Here is a 21,606-nt window from a genome sequence, read left to right on the forward strand (position 1 = left end):
TCCCCGGCTCGGCTGGACATTCGGAGCGCCAGATTCAGCATGGGGAGAGATTCCGGGTCCGCATTCCAGGAGCCCTGACAGCCCTATACCCCCACACACCTCACTTTGGAAATTTGCGGGCTTTAGAACAAAGCGGAAATAAAATAAATCCGTAGGATTTAAAAAGGACACAAACTTTTTCAAAGTCCCGCCCTGAGACCGGGGTCAGCCGATTCGACACAGCACTAGCAAGGGGAAAAGCTGTTCCCGCCAAGACACCAAAGGTAAAGGGCGGGGGAGTAGGAATAGCCTCCTGATATAGGTGTTTTTTTGTTTGCTTGTTTGTTTTTAAGTTGGGAGTGACTGGCGATGGCTTTGGCTTATACACGGACACCGTATCTTGTCGCCCCGCGGAGCTGAAAGTGCGAGCGCGAACACTTCGCCAGCGGAGCAGGGGGGAGGGGGGCGCCGAGGGGAGCGGACGCAGCTGGAGCTGCTCCCGAGGGTGTGCGGGGGGCAGGTGGGCTCAGGCGAGGATCCCGGAGGCGGGGGAGGGAGGGGGAGGGCTGCCTCCGACTTCAGCAGCGGACGGTTCTCTAGCTTTTATGGAACCAGCTGCGCTCGCAGCTCACTGTCTCCCCGCCCTGCAAAGCGTAAGGCCCCGCTCCTTGGCCTTGCAGCCTCCAGAGTTCAAAGACCAGGTGGAGCAGGTGGGAGGCCTCCGGCAGGTGAACCTTGGTTTTGAGGCTGATGGAGAGCGAGGCTGGCCACCGCTGGGGCGGGCCGCCTCTGCAGTGTGGACTTAGGAGTGCAGTGTGGGTGACCTCGGTGCAAACACAACTTCATGCATTTGAATCTTGTTTGTTCATTGTGCAGTGTTGGTTCCTCGCTGCTGGAAGAAGATAATCGGACTGACCCAGGAAAAGCGAAGTGATCGAATATCCAAGAGTCACGGATGCGGGCAATTAATTACTAGTCCGCCACCCCGCCCCCACCCCGCCTGAACGACACACCTCTTTGCTTCTGGTGTGTGATTATGGTAGTACTAGGGAGCTGAGACAGCCTTTTAATGTGCGGGAAACCTGCTAAACCAGTTGCCCAGGGACTGTGGCATTTGTGAGTTATTTGGAGCATTGTCCAGTTCAAAGGGAACCCACAGGACTGACCTTCATCATAACTGTTGTGCAAACCTCATTCTAAGCTAAGCCGTTGAACCTATACTTCCTCTTAGCGCTTGGTTTTCGAAGTGCTACTGATTCTTATATTTATGAATCGAGTCCTTGGAAAGGCCAACACACTTGAATGAAATAGTAGTCACAATGGGAAACTTCTCAGAGGCTACCCCTGTGGTAGGTTCTCTTAATTTTATTGTGGTATAAATGGAATAGCAGGTGCTTGCAGGTGTAAGGTCTGTAGTTTGCCAATATATCCACTACCAAAGCTTTAGATTCCCATCAAGTTACCTTTTTTTTTCTCAGCAAAATATATTTCCATTAAAAATTTTTATAACCAGAAATACATTCTTAATTTGCTAAAAAAAAAAAAAAAATCATTTTGCCATGTTAGAAGATGTTTTGGAAGAAGACATCTGGGAATACAAGTCTAAAAGAAAACCCAAATCGGTACAAACAAACAATTGCTCTGAGAATATTCGAAAATCTGTTGAAAAAGCAACAGATGGAAAATGCCAGTCGACACGAAAGAGAAATAAAAAGAGAACTGTAGAAGCCCAAGAGAAGACAAAGGACCCTGAAATGTGCCTTGGAGAAACAGGTAGTCAGACTTCCGTAGCTTCTAGTCAGAATTCTAGTTGTGGCGATGGTATTCACCAGTCCCAAGACAAGGAAACCACTCCAGGAAAGCACTGTAGGACCCTCAAAAATAAACAAGTATCACCAAAGATACGTCCAGTTTATGATGGATACTGCCCAAACTGCCAGATGCCTTTTTCCTCATTGCTAGGTCAGACACCTCGATGGCATGTTTTTGAGTGTTTGGATTCTCCACCAGTCTCTGAAACAGGTAAGACTACAAAAAAGGGAGTGGTCTTTAAATAGTCTAAAAGACTTGCATTAAGCCAGATGGAGTCTGTGGAACAAGCAAGGCAAGCAGTAAAGTATCAATAATTTATTTACCCTGGAAGGAAACAAGGAAACCCTTCTTGAGAAGGGTAAAAAAGATCATAGTCAATGGTATAATTTTAAAGAATGTTGCAAACTTGAAAACAGTTGAAATGCATTATATTGTGTCATAGAAGTTCCTAAACATCTCAGTGATTTTTCATAAATGTTAATTGAGCACATACTCTACTAGATGCTTTCACTATTTACTTGCTTCTCACAATGACTGCAAAAAGTAAGTGGTATTAATGTTTTATAGATGAGCATTCTTAAAAGAATGCCTATATCTTTTGTGAAACAAATTTAGAGAATTATGAGTCTTCTAAACAGGATCCTGTTGAATTTGTCATGCTATGGTAAAGGAAGAAGATCTGGGAAGGAGTCTTACATTTATAAGATTCAAATTAAAAAATGTGCCAAGTGATAACTGAAGTAATGCTATGCTTTTATTATCTTTTATATAATATTTAACAGGTAGTCCTACTTGGAGTATCTGAAGAATGGGTTGTTATGATGATTTGTAGATTTCAAAGTTATGTATACCATATATGGATTTTTTAATCTCAAAGAATTAAAATTCAGCAAAATAAAAATACTATTCAGTATGGCTTTCATGTTATGTATGATTCAGAGACATTATTAACCTCTAGTTATTTTAAAGTACTGCATAAAGACGCAAAGGAACTTTAAAAATTTTTGGCATTAGCTTTTTTTTTTTCATGTAAAGCAAAAGTCTCATCAAATGCTAGTATTTTGCTTTTAAGTGGCTTGAAAATCAGAAATGGAAGTTGGAGTCCTATGGTGAGCAGCTCAGGGTGAAATGTCTTATGAGAAAGCCACCTCAAAGAGATTTTTCTTTTGATTTTTCACTAAACTACTTTGAATAGCATCACAGATGGACTCTTCTTGAACTGAATTCTGTGCCATAACAAATACTTTTATGTGATGGTTTTAATTATGTTCATCGATGAGGTCTTCTAATTTAATGTAACCAGTCTTTTTTGGGAGGGAGAGTGGGTCATTTTTTGATAAACCTGGAAATTGGGGCACCTGGCTGGCTCAGTCTGAAGAGCATGCAACTCTTGATCCCAGGGTTGTTAGGTGGAGCCCATGTTGGGTGTAGAAATTACTTACATAAAACCTAAAAACAAAAAACCCCCTGGAAATTAACATAGAAGGGGATATGCCAAGATGGTTTACAGAATGTTTCTCAATTATAATAGTTTCCAGGTTATTAAAGCCATATTATTAACAAGTTACCAAATTGAATTTCGAATCTTAGAATCTATTTAGTGTATGAAGGGCTATAACTAAGATTGTTGTTACTCTTGTATGCAGTGTAAGTATTAAATGATGGACCCTAATAGGATACTCTAATCGTCCCAAATCTGTATTGCTTGATAAGACAAAAACTGGGCTAGAACTTTAGTTCTCTGAGAGACACACTAGTCTTTTTCACTCTCTATTGCCAGAGCGATGGTGAAACAGGAAGGCCTGTGAATACCTTGTGTAAACATGAACTGAGTTTTGAAGGGGCTCATATTTTTGAGAGTTATTTAAAGGGAAGAAAAGGTGTTAGTCTTACAACATTTTTTTTTGGGAAAAAGATTATCTGAAAATAAATCTTAAGTATTTGTTTAAAAAATAATAAGCGCGTTGCAAAACCATACTGGATTACTGTTATTTTATGCCAGATATTTTGATTGTGTAACGATAAGTTCTTAAGGCCTCAAAGTATGGTTGGTAACTTATCACTTACGTGTTAACACTGGGCTTTGATCCTGCGCTACTTTTTTTCTTTTTTAAAATTTTCAGAGTGTCCTGATGGTCTCCTGTGCACCTCAACAATTCCTTCTCATTTCAAGAGATACACTCACCTCCTGCTGGCTCAGAGCAGGGCGAGCAGGAGTCCTGTCAGCAGCCCAGCCCATCCGTCAGGGGATTGTTGCCATGAGACTAACTCAAGCTTTCTCTGTGGCCTTGAGGAAAGATGGCCTCTGCCTTGGAAGCAATCAGAAGACTTAAATGTTTCAACTCATCCCTCATTAGTGACACCGTGTCTCAGGAAATTTCAATCTCCAACTGAAACCAATAAAAAGATTTCTTCTTCGACAAATAGCCAAACGTCCCAACAAACCCCACAATTTCCAGAAGGTATTAATAATGACAAACTGGTAGGAGTCGGTCTCCCTCTTGCTGAGGAACTAGGCATCCAAAGCAACTCAGAACACATACGTTCCCCATTGCCAGAAAATGACTTTAGCAGCTGTGAAATCTCTTATTCTCCGCTTCAGAGTGACGAGGAGACTTACACTATGGATGAAACACTGGGTGTTTCGCAGCAGGAACTCTTTTTTACGGGAAGCTCTAAAGATGGCAGCCTGGAAGAGGATGACAACAGCTCTACTTCGTCTCAAAAACTCCATGGTGCCTTCCTGATGGACCAGCAGGAAAGTGGCCCCCACATGGACAGCTTCTTAATTCAGGATAAATACCATGAAGTATTATATAAATACAACACTCTAATTGGTTCATCTCAACTTTTTTCCCAAAATAGAAGTGTTATTTCATGTGAGGATCCAGCACATCCTGGTCATGATTTTGTGCTGTTTCCATCTGCATTAGCACAGGGACTTACTTCTAGTTATCAAGCTGCTAAAGCAAACCTTGGAAAGCCAGAACGTCACCCATCTCAATCAAATAAACAGAAACAGGTCATTGAAGAATCAGGTGTTTGCAATCAGATTCCTCTTCCATCACTTAATAGTGAGATCCTGAAGGCAATCGAAAGCCAGGGAGAAGGGGATCTTTCTTTCCATCCAACCCAAAGTAAAATCAGAAAATTATCAAGTAAGAACTTCAGTGCTAAGAACAATACTAACTCAGCATGTGTCTGCGGAAAGGCATTAGGTGGTAGACTAGACAGTAAAGTTATGGTTCCAAATACAGAGAAATCTTCCGGCGCACCTACTGCTGCCGAGTCTCTGAAAATGTCACCATCTGGTCCCAAGTGTCCTGCAACACAGCCATCTCCCAAGGTAATGAAACAAATGGATATAGGTGTTTATTTTGGACTACCCCCCAAAAGAAAGGAAGAGAAATTGCTGGGGGAAAGTGCAGTAGGAGGGATGAACTTAAATCCAGTTGTAAGTCCTAATGAAAAGAGGTCCCGGCAGCGCAAGAGGAAAGCAGAAAAATCTTTAAGTGATTTAGAATTTGATGCAAAGAATTTAAATGAGAGTCAGCCCTCTGTGGAAGTTTCTAATGAGAGGCCACAAAGAAGAAAGAGACTCAAAAAGTCAGATTCACTAGAGGAAGGAACACCTCAGAAGCGGTCACATCACCTTAACAGGACAGAATCCAAAACAGTCAATTTAAAGAAAGACAAAGTCTCCATAAAATCAGCTTGTGGCAGGCTGCAGAGAGGGAATATGAAAATTCCAGAGTCACCTAATGCAGGACAGTTAAGAAAAAAGACATGTCCATTCTATAAGAAAATACCTGGTAAGTTCAAATGCCAATGCTTAATATATCTACAAAAAATCGACTTTTAAAAATTTCATGTTTATTACCCATGTTGTGTCTGTGTGTATTTGTATAGAACAATTTTGTGTATTTCTTTTGTTTTTTTATACCTCGTTGAAATGTAACATAGATTTTTTGCCTATTTAAATGCTTTTGCCCCAATCAGCAAACTTTTATTAAATATATAAATATATCTATTAAGTATAAATATATAGTATTTTGCACACAAGATACTCGTATATAGATTTTACAGAAGGACACAGATGAGTAAAGGTCAGCTTAATGTGGAAGGAGGGAAGGCTGTCTGTAAGTAATTATAAAAACAAATTATAATAAAATTTCATTAAAACGGTCTCTAAGCACTTAGAAATACAAAGCACTAAATAGCTTCAAAGAAGGAAAATTAACAGATTGTATAGGTCATAATAATTGTCATTTTAAACCTCTAAATCATAACTTATTTCCGCAGCCTTTTTTATATTTTGTCATTTCTCATGCCTTCATAGACGAGTTAGAAAAATGTGTAGTAAATTGAACTGTATTGTAGACCAATAATTCTTCTAAAAATAATATAAAATCTGCCAAAATGCACCTGGTTTCAGAAAGATTGTGCAAAGTACTTTGATAGCTGCAATCTGTAATTTGCTCAAAATGTTTATATAGGGCATATCATTTATGTACCTTACAGCACCAGTTTTGTTTTTTAATACTTATTTGATGAATTTTCTATATTGTAAGTGAGCTTGAGACTAGTGTGCCATGTGTGGCTAAGCCTCAGTGGCATTGTGAAGGTGTGCTTATGACTTAGGTATCATAGTTTATACATGTGGTGATTATTTCTTTCATGAACACTTTTCAGAACAGCTCAGCTCTATTTTTTCCCTTTTTTGCTTCTTCAGGTAACCTTTTTTTTTTTTTTTTTTTTGGAATTTATTTTCTTGTTTCCTTTCTTCACCTCCAACCTCCCATCCCCCACAATGAAATTCAAATACTACAGATATGCTGTCCATCAGTTATTGTACTGTGACCCAGTGGAGGCCACAACCACTGTAATATGTATGGTTATTTGGGCCTTTGACCGTTTGTACCCTCCAGTATCAGTTGCCACAATAGAATAAAATAAGAAGAAAGTGAGCATTTTCCTTTTGCAGTTTTGCAGAAGTAAAGGATTTTAGATCAGTAAAACAATTGGTTTGTAACTTAGTATTTTAAATTTTTTGGTACAGTTGCTCATTTAAAAAAAAAAAAAAAAAAAGCCAGTGGGAGCCTGGGTGGCTCAGTCGGTTAAGCATCTGAATCTTGATCTCAGCTCAGGTCTTGATCTGAGGGTCGTGAGTTCAGGCCCCTTGTTGGGCTCCACACTGGATGTGGCACCTACTTAAAAAAAAAAAAAAAAGTACATAAAAAAATTTTTTTAGGAGCCAATACTGGGATATTTAGTATAAACTTAAAAGACTCATTTTCATCTGTAGTATCCTCTTTTGGCTGAATTTATGTGGCATAAGTTTTTAAATTATGAAGCTCGTTGAAACAGATGTAAAGACGTAAGGGAGTTCACTATATTCGAATTGGATGTCTTTCACATTTTACTACGTTGGCTATTGCTCAAGCAGTTGTGTGCTCTTCTCATTTTACAGGGACTGGCTTTACAGTTGATGCCTTCCAGTACGGATTGGTTGAAGGGTGCACAGCCTATTTTCTCACACATTTTCATTCTGATCATTATGCTGGATTGTCTAAAAACTTCACATTTCCAGTTTATTGTAGTGAGGTAAGTTTTTGCCTTCTAAATTTATGGGATGCAGTGAATTTCTAAGCATGTGGTTAAAAAAGAACAATTAACATTGTAAAATCTATCATTCTACTAGAAAATATGTGAGAAAACATCAAGAGTCTAAAGCTAAATGAGTTATTGCTAATGGTTACAAGACTTTTTAAAAATGCTTTATTATATGGAAACAGTAAACTACTTCATGGTGTATTAAAACACCTAAGTTCCATTCAGTAAACATTTATTGAGTGCCCAAAAAGACTTTCAGGGCAAAATACCTAACTTCAAGGAGCTCACAGCCTTCACGGGATACATTTGCAAATACACTGTGGTAGGATTGATATTGCGACAGAAAACTGAATGGGACGCCAGCAAATAGAAGAAGAAAGTGCTGTATTCTGCCCCAGGCCAAATTCAGAGAAAGTGGTGGAAAAGATACCTTGAATTAATTATTAAAAGGTGACTATTTTAGTGCCTACTACTAAGGGCTTTGGCTAAAACTTCAATTTAATTTTCAAGCATTCTTGCATTATTTTCATTGAAATAAAATGAATCTCTTTTTATGAATGAAGCAACCGAGGTTGGGAGAGACTAAGTGGTATGTCCTAAGTCACAGAGCTAGTAGTGGCAGAGCCAGAATTTGAACACAGGTCTGTCCAATTCCAGAACCGGGCGGAAGAAAGAGGAGAGGGCATCCTAGGTAGAGAGTAGAGTTTGTACACTGGCATAGACGCCTGGGAAATCTACCCATTGCAGGCACTTGAGACAATTCAGAACAGCTAACCATGAGAAATTCTCTTTATTCTCTGTTATTCTCTAACAGAAGATAAACCTGCAGAAATGTGCAGGGGCCAGATAATGAAGGGTTTTGTATATCATCTGGGGATGAGGGACTTTCCGCAGGAGAGGGAGAGCCAGTGAACCATGTTTAAGCACAGTTGTGACGTAGTCCTTGTAGGAAGGTCCTCCTGACATTCTGGAGGGTTTCCATGAATACAAGTAAGTGGGAAAACAGAGAGACTAAGATACTTGGTTCCAAACTAGATCTGAAATAAAAGACTTTATCTGTTTTATTGTTGTGTCCCACAACAATTTAGTGTTGTACTGTATCAGCAATAAGCACATTCTGTTTTGCAGATAACTGGCAATTTGTTGAAGAGCAAACTTCACGTGCAAAAACAATACATCCATCCATTGCCAATGGACACTGAATGTATAGTAAATGGTGTAAAAGTTGTTTTGCTTGATGCCAATCAGTAAGTATTAAAGTTACCTTAAAACTAGCTTATATTTTAAAAATATTTAAAATAAAGTATTAGTACATCTGTTTAAGAACTTCTTTTTATTGGAACTAATGTGGTTGATATTTTTAAAACTTTAAGTAAAAACAGTTCTCCTTTTGAAAAAAAATAACATTCAATTACAGAATCAGATTAAATGTAGAAAGGTCCTTTAAATGTTATCTAATTCATTTTTAATGCAGTTTAAATTACTATCCTTGACATAGGAGACTCCATCTTATTTTTTTAAAAAATATTTTAACATGTTGCTGCTGTTTTGAAGAGCTAACCTTTTGCCATTTTCCTTATTTTTTTTTTTTTTTGCCGTTTTCTTTAATATCACTTATGTAAGTTAACAGCTTGCACTCCATTCAGATACCAGAGGATTTTTCTTTTTTCCCTTTTAAAGAAATCCTTCAGGGGGTGCCTGAGGGGCTCAGTCAGTTAAGCTCTGCCTTTGACTTGAATTATGGTCCAGGATCCTGGGATTGAGCCTCAAATCGGCTCCCTGCTCAGCAGGGAGTCTGCTTCTCCCTCTGCCCGGCCTGTACTCTCTCTCCCTTGCTTTCTGTCAAATAAGTACATAAAATCTTTAAAAAGAAAAGAAAGAAAGAAATCCCTCAGGCTTTTAATACTAAAGACTTGGAAGTTTTTTTTTCTTAGAAAGTGGTTTCCCTTTTTCCCTTTTTGTTTTTTTTAATGTAAAGCACTGTCAGTATCCTATTACCGAAATCCAACTGTCAACTTGCTTCTTCATACTTTTTATATATGATTTGAATGGTCAGAGGTGCTTAGAGAATTAAAATTAAGACTAGATCTCTAAAAATCCAAACCCGTGCTCCCGCTTCAGGTTGCTTTTAACTTTTTGTCTGCTAACTTTGTTGCTGTTTGTTCTTTATTTTTTTCTTTCTCTTCGTTCTTTCTTAAGAGGGAGGAAGAGGGAGAAAGAGACTCTCAAGCCGACTCCCCACTGAGCACATGTAATACCACTACAGTAAAAATACAGAAAATTGTCACTATCCCAAAAGGTTTCCTTGTGCTCCTTTGCAGTCAATCCCCAAGCCCCATTCCAGCCCAGGGGAGCATTGATCTATTTCCTGTCCCCATGGATTAGATTTGTCTTTCCTAGAGATTCAGCAAAATGAAATCACATAGTACGTACTCTTTTGCATCCAGGTTCTGTCACTCATCACGTTTTTGAGATTCATCCATGCTGTGTGTATCAATAGTTTGTTTCTTTTTATTGCTGAGTAGTATCTATTGTATGGGCACACTATGATGTCTTTGTTCACCTCTTGATGGACAACTGATTTTTGTTTTTTGACCTTGTATCCTGAGACCTTGCTAAACTTGCACATTAATTGTAGTAGGTTTTTTATAGATTCCTGAAAATTTCCTGAATGTAGTATCGTGTCATCTGCAAATATAGAGAATCTTGTTTTACTTCTTACTCTCCATTCAGAATGCTTCTTTCCCCTCTTGTTCATGGTCCTGGCTCAGACCTCTAGTACAGTGTTGAATGGGAGTGGTAAGAGCAGATGTGCCTTGTTCCTGACCCAAAGAGGAAAGCTTTCACTCTTTCTCCCTTTAGCTTGATGTTAGCAATAGGTTTTTCTTAGATGCCTTTTATCAGGTTGAAGAAAATCCCTTCCATTCCTAGTCTGCTGAGAGTTTGTAATCATGAATAGGTGTTGACTTTTGTCAAATGCTTCTTCAACATCTACTGAGGTGATCATATAATTTTTCTCCTCTATGATGTTAAAAAGGGTAAATGATGCTGCTGGACTTTTTGAATGTTAAACCAGCCTTGCATCACTGGGATAAACTCCACTCAGTCTTCATGGAGTATCCTTTACAAAATATGTGTTGCTGGATTTGATATGCTAAATATTCTGTTAAGGACTTCTGTGTCTGTTTTCGTAATGGATATTGGTCTGTAGTTTTTGCCTTTTTTTATAATGCTTTTGTCTGGTTTTGATATTGGAGTACTACTGGCCACATGAACTATTCCCTTCTATTCTGTTCTGAAAGATGTTGTATAGATTGGTACTATTTCTTCCTTTTGTGTTTGATAGAATTCCCCAGTAAAGTCATTGTGGTCTGAAGTTTTGGGGTGGGAAGGCAAAAGGAAGTTTTAATTACAAAAGTAATTATTCCCAGTGTTTTCCCAGAATTAATAATGAAAGCTCTATGTATTTTGGCAGTATTGAGGCTCAGTGGTTCACTAGAAGGACCCATGGGACTCAGAAGAGCTGTTGTACTCATGCTTTCAGGGAAAGGATACAGATTAAAATCAGCAAAGGGAAAAGGCAAATGGGGGCAAAGTCCAGGAGAAACCAGGCACAAGTTTCCAGGTATCCTTTTCTAACGAGTAGCACAGACGCACTTAGTTCTCCCAGCAGTGCTGTGTCACCACACATGCCAAGCATGGCCAGACAGGGAGGCTCATGTGAGTCCAGCCAGGGCTTTTAATGAGGGTCAGTTACATACACATACAATACCACGTGACTTGCCTCAGCTCCTCAGACTCCAGTCCCCTAGAGCAAAACAGATATTTACCAAAGATAACAATATTAGCATAAACTATCTGGTCAAACTGGTAACACATGGCCCATGCTTCAGGCATAAAAAGCACTCTTAACCAGGCAGCATATTCCAAGAATTCAGCTCCTCTCTCAAGGGCCAGCCAAGGATGAATCCTAAAGACAGGCCTTAGGTGAGGAAGTGTGGCATTCAAACAAACCTAGCCTGCTGAATCAATCCTATCCTGCACACCACTTTTTCTTCTTATTATTATTGTGATGTAAACTTGCTTAAGCGCTGTTTTGTCTATAGTACAGTGCTGTGTCCTGTGGTTCCTACTAGAGGGTATTAACTGGTTGATATTGAAGTCCTTCAGCTGCCTTGCATGCATTAAGACTCTTCCTTTGAAATGTTTGTGTTCAGCTGTCCAGGTGCTGTCATGATCCTGTTTTATCTTCCTAATGGTAATGTCCTGTTACACACTGGTGACTTCCGAGCTGATCCCACGATGGAACGTTCTCGTCTTGCAGGCCAGAAAGTCCACACGCTTTACTTAGATACAACGTAAGAAAGGCTTTGTTTGTATGCCTTTTTTTTTTTTTTTTTAACCCCACTGACAATATTTGCCCTGCTTATTATGAACAATTTGCACAGTTGCTTAGGTAACCAAAATGATGGCTTCTTGTCAGTGATCATTTTAAGTTTTTATCAGAGAACTGCTGTTTGAAAAAATACATACTTGCTTAAGAACAAATTTGGATGACCTGTCTTAACCAAATACAACTCCATTTTTTCTTTTTTTGTGATTTCCTTTGGTTTATGTGAGGATCCTGTTACTGAAACAAGGAAGAAAAATTGGGAGGCAAACTTTAAGAAAATACCCTTTTAAGTTACCTTTTCAAAGTATATGTATGACTATTAACTGTAATTGTAAAGAAGAAACAGAGGCCAAAATGTGATTGTATTTTTGAATATTCAAAGTACTTTGTTCCTTTCTCCAAAAGTAATTTATAAGTGACAGCTTTGAATTCCTAAATGTTATAAATATAATGGTACAAGCTATTTTTTATTATATATTAAAGTATCTCATCAGTTGGTTAGAAATGAATTATGTCAACTATTTCAACCTGTTTTAAGAAGTGAGTTTGGATGGCGTATTTTAGTAAAAGATGGTCTTTCACATCCAGTTTTCTAACACTATAGCTAATTATTTTATATGTACTTTAAACACTAAATACATTAAGAAAATAGTAAAAAAACAAACTTTTTTTTTTTTTTTGCTTCGTTTTGCTCTGCAAATAGAATTCTGAATTTCTTTATTGGTTTTTCATCAGAAAAAAGACAAGTGTTTTCTCTATTCTTATGGCTGACCAGCAAAAACAATTTTGAAAATGGGAAAAAATGTTTCTTCAATGTTTGTACTTTATGACTTTTTTTAAGTGAAAAAAAATGCTTAATTTTCATCCCAAGTAGCAATAGCTAGCTAGTAGTCTTACGGTTAACCTTTCTTCATTAGGTGTGATTGCATTGAGGTTAACCCAACTGGATCTATTATATTCTTGTAATACTATATACATTTCTGTATCTCCTCAGAGGAGCAGTTAATCATGTGAATATTAACTGTTTGATTTAAATTTGCTTTATTAAAAAATAATAAATAAATAAATTTGCTTTATTAAATTAATGATTGGTTTCATTATTTTAAGAATTTTTTAAACTAAATCAGACTTCTTTAGTTCAGAGATAATCCCTATCACTAGTATTTCCTTTGATAGTGATTGAAGTTAAAAAGATGCTGGGGTATATATTCATACCTAAAATAGCCAGCTAGAACTGTTCTTGAGGAAAAAGAGGCAACTTCTTTATGTGAGGACAATAAAAGAAATATAATGTAAAAGACGTATTGGAGATATAAAATTCCAACATAAATTATCCATGGCTCATAACAAATATTTTACCCATAGGCAAGGGAATAACTGCAGTGCTGTTAATATATTACACAACCACTACATGTAAGTCAGCTAGAGCTTGGTTTCTAAAATAGCATCTACCTTAATGCTGTGGCTTTCTTGGTGCTCGTTTAGTAAGTACCATATTTCCATATTACAGATATTGCAGCCCAGAATATTCCTTTCCGTCTCAGCAAGAGGTTATCCAGTTTGCCATCAACACTGCCTTTGAGGCAGTAACTCGAAACCCACGTGTTCTGGTTGTCTGTGGCACTTATTCTATTGGAAAAGAGAAAGTCTTCCTAGGTGGGTAGTAGCTGTATCTAATTTACATTAATATATTATAAAGATCAGATCCTCTTTTGCATAAAGCCCTTTCAGTCTGGATGCTTGTACTTGATACTTATTTCCTGAAATGGTGCAATATTACCTTTGAAGAAAAACTTGATAGAGTGGATTCATTTAAACGTTAAAAGGTTTAACTTATTAGAAACACTTGATAAGTGTGTTTATGGCAGCCTTTACATCTGCAGAATGTTTACAGAGGAAATGTCCAGGCTACACTAGTATTTCAGGGAACTTTGAAAAATAACTACTGTATAGTCATATTCTTTGAGGATAACCATCAATTTAATTATTTTAGAGAACAGTTTTCATTTTTGTACATAAATGATTTAGAATATGTAATTGCAATTTGTCAAGATGGCATTATATATACTATTTCACAAAATACTTTGCATTTCTTCCTAATTATGGCCACATCATGTCAAACATTAAGATACGAAATGATAAAGCTGGAGTTTTAACTCCTCCAAATTTGGTTCCTTCTTTTCTTCTATCCCTTTGTATCCGTCTTTTGCAGTTTTTAAATACTAGGTCCTTAAAAATAAATTCTCTGGATTTCTCACAATTTATTTCATACAGTTAACCAATAAAAGTATTCAGCCTTTTTGAAATATAGCAAAAGTGTGAATGTTTTGAATTTCTTTTGTTATTGTTGGTAAATTATTATTTAAAATTTTGATTAGGTTGTAACTTTATAATTTTTTTCATAAGCTGCAGTTATGCTATTTTTAACCTTTTCCTTTGCCTGTAGCCATTGCTGATGTTTTAGGTTCAAGAGTGGCCATGTCCCAAGAAAAATATAAAACCTTACAGTGCCTCAACATACCAGATCTTAATTCCTTCATCACTACAGACATGTGCAATTCACTGGTTCACCTTCTCCCAATGATGCAAATTAACTTTAAGGTAAGCATTCATAGAATATGTATTTTTAGGATGGACTAGAAAAGATAATACAACGATTATAAACTGAAATCCCACTTTACCTGTATTTAAGGCAGAGGAATTTAGTTATAGTGGAGTCATAGTAAACCTTGCCCCAGAAAACCTTTTAAGTGTAATTTAAAATTTTTTAATTTGTTATGTGTGTGTAGCTGCATGGAGTAATTCAGATGTCCACAGGGACTAGAGAATTGTCCTAAAAGAAACAAAAATAGAAAAGTGTGTAACTGTCTGGTCATTTAAATCTTCTGTGTTTAAGATTGTCTTCTAGTTCTTTCCATTGAGTAGGGAAACGAACAGAGAATTCTAAGGAGTTCTTTTTTTCAGGTCTTTTCTGTATTAACATTAATCCCAATAACATTGATAATATGTTGGAAACTTACTTGTTGTGAGGATTAAGTGAAATAGTAGAAGTGTATCCTAAGAGAGCAACTTCTAGTGTCAGTTCTAAGGTGTAGGTTAAGATAGAGAGAGGTTGGGGCACCTGCCTGGCTCAGTTGGTAGAGCATGTGGCCCTTGATCTCAGAGTTGAGTTCAACCCCTCATTGGGCATGGAGCCTACTCAAAAACAAATAAACAACAAAAAAAGATACATATGTGACCAGATATTTCCAAAATGACATTTCAAAAAATAACACTTTTAAAAATTTCTTGTCTTCAAAAACCCAGATAAAGCAGAAAGCCAATGGCTTCCATGAGGTTATATCTTAATTCTTAAAGCCAATTTTTTTATTTTGCCACCAAAAATAGTTTTGTTGCATCAGAGCTAATGACATTTTGTGAAAATGTAAACAGATATGATTTTCAGGGTTTGTAAGGCAGGCTTGAAAGTCCTAGAAACCCTATAAAACCATTCATGCTATCTAGTTCAACATCCTGAATCCATATATGTGATATGGATTGACTACCACCTCTGATTTAAAGCTGGTTGACTGGGATCCCTGGGTGGCGCAGCGGTTTGGCGCCTGCCTTTGGCCCAGGGCGCGATCCTGGAGACCCGGGATCGAATCCCACATCGGGCTCCCGGTGCATGGAGCCTGCTTCTCCCTCTGCCTGTGTCTCTGCCTCTCTCTCTCTCTCTCTCTCTATGTGACTATCATAAATAAATAAAATTAAAAAAAAAAAATAAAGCTGGTTGACTGAATGTGGTAAGACATTACGACAATAAACAATAATGTTATAGAGGATTAACCTACTGAAAAACCATTCTAGTGGCATATACCATATACCAAAATCAGTTTTTATCACAAACTGGTTACCAATAAACAGAGACAGGTCATGGATCAGAGACTTTATGTTGATTAGATCATTCTTTTTAAGAAAAAAAACAAAAACAAGAAAAGAAACAAAGATCTATTAGAGAAGGAGAGAGAGCAAGCATGAGTGGCTTGCGGGGGCAGAGGGAGAAGGAGAAGCAGATTGCTTGCTGAGCAAGAAGCCAGATGCAAGGCTCCATCCCAGGTCCTTGCTGAAGGCAGATACTTAACCTACTGAGCCACTCAGGCACCCCTTGACTAGATCATTCTTAATAAAGTTAATAAAATGGCAGTAGTTCCCGGATTGTAGTTAATGAATGACTAGCAGCTGCTGGCAGCCTCTTCCCGTATGTTTGGCTTGGATAATAATATCATCAATTTTTGTGGCACAGGTTAATGATGTTTTTGTGGTAACTCTAATTTGTTTCGTGAAAAGCAGAAATTCTCACTTAATTCTACTGAGTGAACTTGTGAAACAAATAGGAATGGATATGTTTTATGACCTGTATTGGAAATTGGACTCTCACTTTATGATATTAAATGTGTAATTGCACTAAACCTCAGTTTTGTATTGTTTCCTTTCTTTTGTGAGGACCAGGGGAAGAGGGTTGGTAAGTAAGCAGATAGTATCACGTTATCTAGATCCTAGACTATGCTAGACAAAAATCCAAAAATTTGCAGGGATTATAATGAAAACTTAGCTATCTATCCATAGCTTAACCTTTTTTTTTGTGGGGAGGCAGTAGTTGGTAAGAAATACGACTCTTTAAATGGTAGGTATTTGAATTAATAAGAGATCATTGTTTGATACAAAGGAGAAATCAAAAGATTGTTATTAATTTACCAGTGAAGTATAAATATCATAAACACAATCATATAGAATAGCACCTGGGTGGCTCAGCAGTTAAGCGCCTGCCTTTGGCTCAGGTCATGATCCCAGGGTTCTGGGATCAAGTCCTGTATCAGGCTCCCCACAGGGAGCCGGCTTCTCCCTCTGCCTATGTCTCTGCCTCTCTCTGTGTCTCTTATGAATAAATTAATAAAATCTTTAAAAAAAAAAAAACAAAGGAAAAAAACACAATCATATGTTTAGCCTCTGACTAGTAATCAAACATAAAAATAACAAAACAAGAATGTTTGTCTCCTACCAAATTGGTATGCTTTTTTAAAAGGTAATATTCCCATGCCATGATTTAGAGAGATGAGCATGCTCATCCATCATGGATAGAAGTGGAAGTTAGGGGTAAATCCTTTAACTCAACAATCCCATTTCTAGGAATTTCTACAAAAAATGAGCCCTTTGTGAAATGGTCAGTCTGTAAGGCTTCTAGTTGCTGATGGTATAATAGATGATAAGAATTAGAAAAAGTTAAGAAAGGGCATATGGTTTCCATTTTTAAAAAAGACCCAGAAAGTGGGTTTTATTGACCATCTCCCCACTAGCCTCTCAGCTTCCAGAAGGTAAAGGGCTGTGTCTCTTATTCACCATTCTGACACCACAATGTGGCCTAATACTGGAACAGACATGTATTGAATGAGGGACAAAGTAGATGGATGCATGGATTTGTCTGTTTTCTTCAGAACTTTCTACCAGCATCTTTTACAACAGTTCAGAGTATGAATAATTAAGGAAGAAAAAGGAGACCTCTGGAAATCCAAGATGGCACCATGTGCAGTTTAGATTTTTTTATTATTTTAAAGTAAATTAGAACTTAATTATAAATTTATACTAAGCCCTTGACACTGTGGGTTTTGCCTGAAGACCAAAAGTATTAGACTTTTGGTGTCTCTTGTACCATTACTGTCTTTCTTTGGATTTTTCTTACCTTTCAAAGATTGAACTTTAGTTGTTGATTTTCAGATTTCATCAAATGTCATCACTTATGATGACTTTAGTTTGGAAAGTTCTACTCACGATTTATTAGGGAACCATAGAACTTCCAACTCTAGTAGCATGAAAAAGTTTTGAAAGTATTCTAGTTCATGTTTAAAGGGTAGAAAGGAGTGAGACCCTGAGAAGAGTGCTAGTGTGTGTCTTTGAAATATATGTACATGTTGAATATAATGCCGTTCACAGAATTATTCCCATTTATCTGTCAGTCCTCCGTTGTACATATATACATGTGGATAATTTTGGGCTGCTGTTTACCAGTGTTGATACTGGTATCTCTAACAGAAATACTCTTAGATACTAGTATCTGTAACATCCTAACAGTATATTCAGTATCCTAATAGTAGTAGGATTTGGAGAGTTCTTTCTTTCTTTCTTTGGTAGCTATCTGAATTGTAATCTTTGAATCTGTAATTCTTATGTTAAAGGCTACCTCATCTTACTTTTTTTCAGACTGCACTTTTTTTTTAAGTTTAGATAAAAGGAAAAATTACTTTTTCAGTGATTTTATTTTTTTCTGGAAGTACAACTCTAGGTTATTGCAAATTAATGTTTACCAAGTGCACACTCCCTAACACTATGCCAATGTGATCATTTTGTTTTATGCCACATAACCCACCTTCACTGACTATTAAATACATATCCTATTTTTATTTAACAGGCTTTACAGAGTCATTTGAAGAAATGCGGTGGAGAATTTAATCAGATTTTGGCTTTTCGGCCTACAGGATGGACGCATTCTAACCAGTTAACTAATATAAGAGACATTGTTCCTCAGATCAAAGGAAACATTTCAATATATGGTATAATTATGAAATTTTTTCACTTTTAATGTTTGTTACGACATTTTTAAAAAGAGCTATAAATTATTGAAAACTACATCTGAAACTAATGATGTACTGTATATTGGATAATTGAATTTAAATTTTAAAAATAAAAATAATAAACAATAAAAAGAGCTGTAAAAAAAAAGATCCAAGAAGAACAGGCACCAAAGAATCTTTTAAAATCTAGTTTCTGGGGATCCCTGGGTGGCGCAGCGGTTTGGCGCCTGCCTTTGGCCCAGGGCGCGATCCTGGAGATCCGGGATCGAATCCCACGTCAGGCTCCCGGTACATGGAGCCTGCTTCTCCCTCTGCCTGTGTCTCTGCCTCTCTCTCTCTCTCTCTCTCTCTGTGACTATCATAAATAAATAAAAACGTAAAAAAAAAAAAATAAAAATAAAAATAAATAAAATCTAGTTTCTGCTTTTTGTACTCTAAAACTGCATCTTTTAGTACATACAGTGATAGAAAGGAATGTGACAAGAGTAAAAAGACACTGGCTAATACAGATTATTTCATTTTTGAGATCAGTGCTATCTCGAGGAACCCTAAAAGTGCTTGAGAGGAGGGGTGGGCAATGCAGTTGAGTCTGGAAGCTCAGGTGCCACTGGCAAACTGTCAGCAGGAAGATTGGGTTCAATGCCATGACGGCAAGAGGAACAGATTTGACTCATTTTTCTCATTTTGTGGAGGAGGTTTGCCTTTGTCCTCAGAAATTGTTTATTGTAATTGTGGCTGACGGAAATGTTTTTGCTATGTCCCTAGACTAATGACTTAATTTCAGCCCCTAAAGATCCCAGTTAAAACAAGTCTCCTTCTCCCCTTCTCTGTGGCACTTGATCTTCAGTAAAGATAAAGGGATTTTTAAGATTTTATGTTTATTTTTATTATTTTTTGCTTACTTTTTCTGTGTGCAAAGCTCAGGGACTATAATCCGTTTACTTGCTCTGGAAACCAAGAGTCAATTGCTTGATACTCTTCAAATTTTACTCTTGTTTTTTCCAGGATTTTCCTGAAGTCCATAGCTGAGTTAAGTGCTTAAAGAGAAAAGCCTAATTTAAAAAGAAAGCCTAGGGGATCCCTGGATGATGGCTCAGCGGTTTAGCGCCTGCCTTGGGCCCAGGGCCCAATCCTGGGGTCCCGGGATCGAGTCCCGCATTGGGCTCTCGGCATGGAGCCTGCTTCTCCCTCTGCCTGTGTCTCTGCCTCTATCTCTCTCTCTATATGTCTATCATAAATAAGTAAATAAATCTTTAAAAAAAAAAGAATTAAAAAAATAAAAAGAAAGCCTAATTAAAAATAAGAATCTATAAACATGCATATGAAGTGTCTATAGGAAAAGCAGTAGAATTATTTAATGCTCAAAGTTTCTGTATCATTTTAATATTTTAATTGTTATTCTCCATATAACTTATTAACACATTTTTTAAAATCAGAAATAAAGCACCAGGAAGTTTTTGACAGAAATACTCTGGATTGCTTTCCTTTTTTATTTTGGCCTTGTGTATTTTTAAAAAATAATTCGATTTTTTTTTTTTTTTTTTGTCTGCAATATCTTCTCTTTTGTGTTTCAGGAATCCCTTATAGTGAACACAGCAGCTACCTAGAACTGAAACGTTTTGTTCAGTGGCTGAAGCCCCAGAAAATCATACCTACTGTGAATGTTGGTACCTTGAAATCTAGGAGGACAATGGAGAAATATTTTAAAGAGTGGAAATTGGAAGCTGGATATTGACTTTACCCGAAAGGACTCAGAACTGTTAAGTAACTTAGGTATAGCTCATTACTTAGTTAAATCTTTATTGATATGAAATATGCTTTGTATGGAAAGCCCTGTGAAGGCTGCTTAGAGAGCTTGTTTTCTCATTTGTGTTTAAATAGCATGTTTATGGTGCCAGGTATCTCGCAGCATCATCAGTAATGATGGACACTAGTCTCCCAAGTACCCTTGATTCTTGCTCCTCCCTCAGGAGCAGTTATACTCTGCATCTAGCCTTAGGAGAGGCAACAAAGGCAGCCTTAGGGACCAAAGGATTCATGGTAATAGATAAGTGACATTGAAAGCATTGTCTATAAGTATGTATCTTTAAAATTATTTAATATGGAGCATATTTTTATGAGATAACTTTTATATGATACTTAAATAAAAAGTAATCTTAAATTTGCCACAGTGTCTTTTTAGGAATTTAGGAATTTTTAGGAATTATAATTTAGGTTTTTAGGAATTATAACTGTGATGTTCATACAATTATCAAATTTCAGTGAAAATAACATTTGATGCTAAGGAAGGTGATTTAAAGACCCTAGGTAAAAATAAATAAATGGAAAAAAAAACCACCCTAGGTAATAACCCAATAAAGGATGGTGAAAAGTTTACCTGAATAGATGTTTATTTGAACTGTTTATTCAAGACATCAGATAATTAGAAATTCTGATTGCAACATTGGGATTTGCAATAATAAATGAGATTATATAATTTATTTATGAATCTTGATGTCTCCAACACAGACTAAGTAGCTGATCCAAAAATGAACATTTGGGGCAAGCCAATGCATATTAAAAATGTTTTTCTGGGATTTAAGAAAACAAGTATAATGAATATGTATACATATATGTATAAATGCATATTCTTATGTTACCTCTAGAAATGAAATTTTTTCTTTTTTAAATATTTCATTTATATATTTGAGAGGGAGAGAGAACATGAACAGGGGTAGGGGCAGAGGGAAAAGCAGACTCCCTGCTGAGCACCCCCCCCCGCGCCCCCCCCCCCCCCCCCCCCACACACACACACACACACTGATGCTAGGTTTGATCCCGGGCCTCCAGGATCATGACCTGAGCCGAAGGCAAATGCTTAACTGACCAAGCCTCCTCTAAGACATTTCTTAAAAAATGTTTTCATGGAAAATTATTTCCAGTAACGATTTCAGTAAGGATAGTATTCTTCATGAACTTTATTTTCACAAGCTTGGATTTTGCATTGCTATGTAGGTAAGGGTGATAGGGATCACATTTAAGGGAAGAAAAACTTTTAGGAGCTTGTTGTAATTTATTACAACATTAATAAACTCAATTTAACTCTCAGTTGACTTCAATTACACATTTAAAATATATTAACTTGTTTGGGGTTGATGTTTTAAACTTTAGTTAGTAAGAGTTAAATTAGAAAGACTTTGTGTAGCTCACAAATATAGGCAT

General features: G+C 37.0%; 1 protein-coding gene across 2 annotated transcripts; it reads left to right on the forward strand.

Annotated features, from left to right (window-relative positions):
* Positions 1-39: 39 nt before the first annotated feature.
* Positions 40-20,787, forward strand: DCLRE1A (DNA cross-link repair 1A). Of its 2 annotated transcripts, none has more exons than XM_077877563.1 (10): positions 40-263; positions 856-2,001; positions 3,915-5,603; positions 7,262-7,395; positions 8,533-8,651; positions 11,622-11,762; positions 13,308-13,453; positions 14,244-14,398; positions 18,243-18,384; positions 19,980-20,787. In XM_077877563.1, exons 2-10 carry the CDS (start codon positions 1,539-1,541, stop codon positions 20,138-20,140), a joined length of 3,150 nt encoding a protein of 1,049 aa, XP_077733689.1. In that variant the 5' UTR covers positions 40-263; positions 856-1,538; the 3' UTR covers positions 20,141-20,787. The 2 variants fall into 2 exon arrangements, with proteins under 2 accessions (XP_077733689.1, XP_077733688.1); XM_077877562.1 differs by lacking the exon at positions 40-263 and adding an exon at positions 391-499.
* Positions 20,788-21,606: the final 819 nt, after the last annotated feature.

Source organism: Canis aureus, chromosome 29 (genome assembly GCF_053574225.1).
Source record: "Canis aureus isolate CA01 chromosome 29, VMU_Caureus_v.1.0, whole genome shotgun sequence".
Classification (NCBI taxonomy): Eukaryota; Metazoa; Chordata; class Mammalia; order Carnivora; family Canidae; genus Canis; species Canis aureus.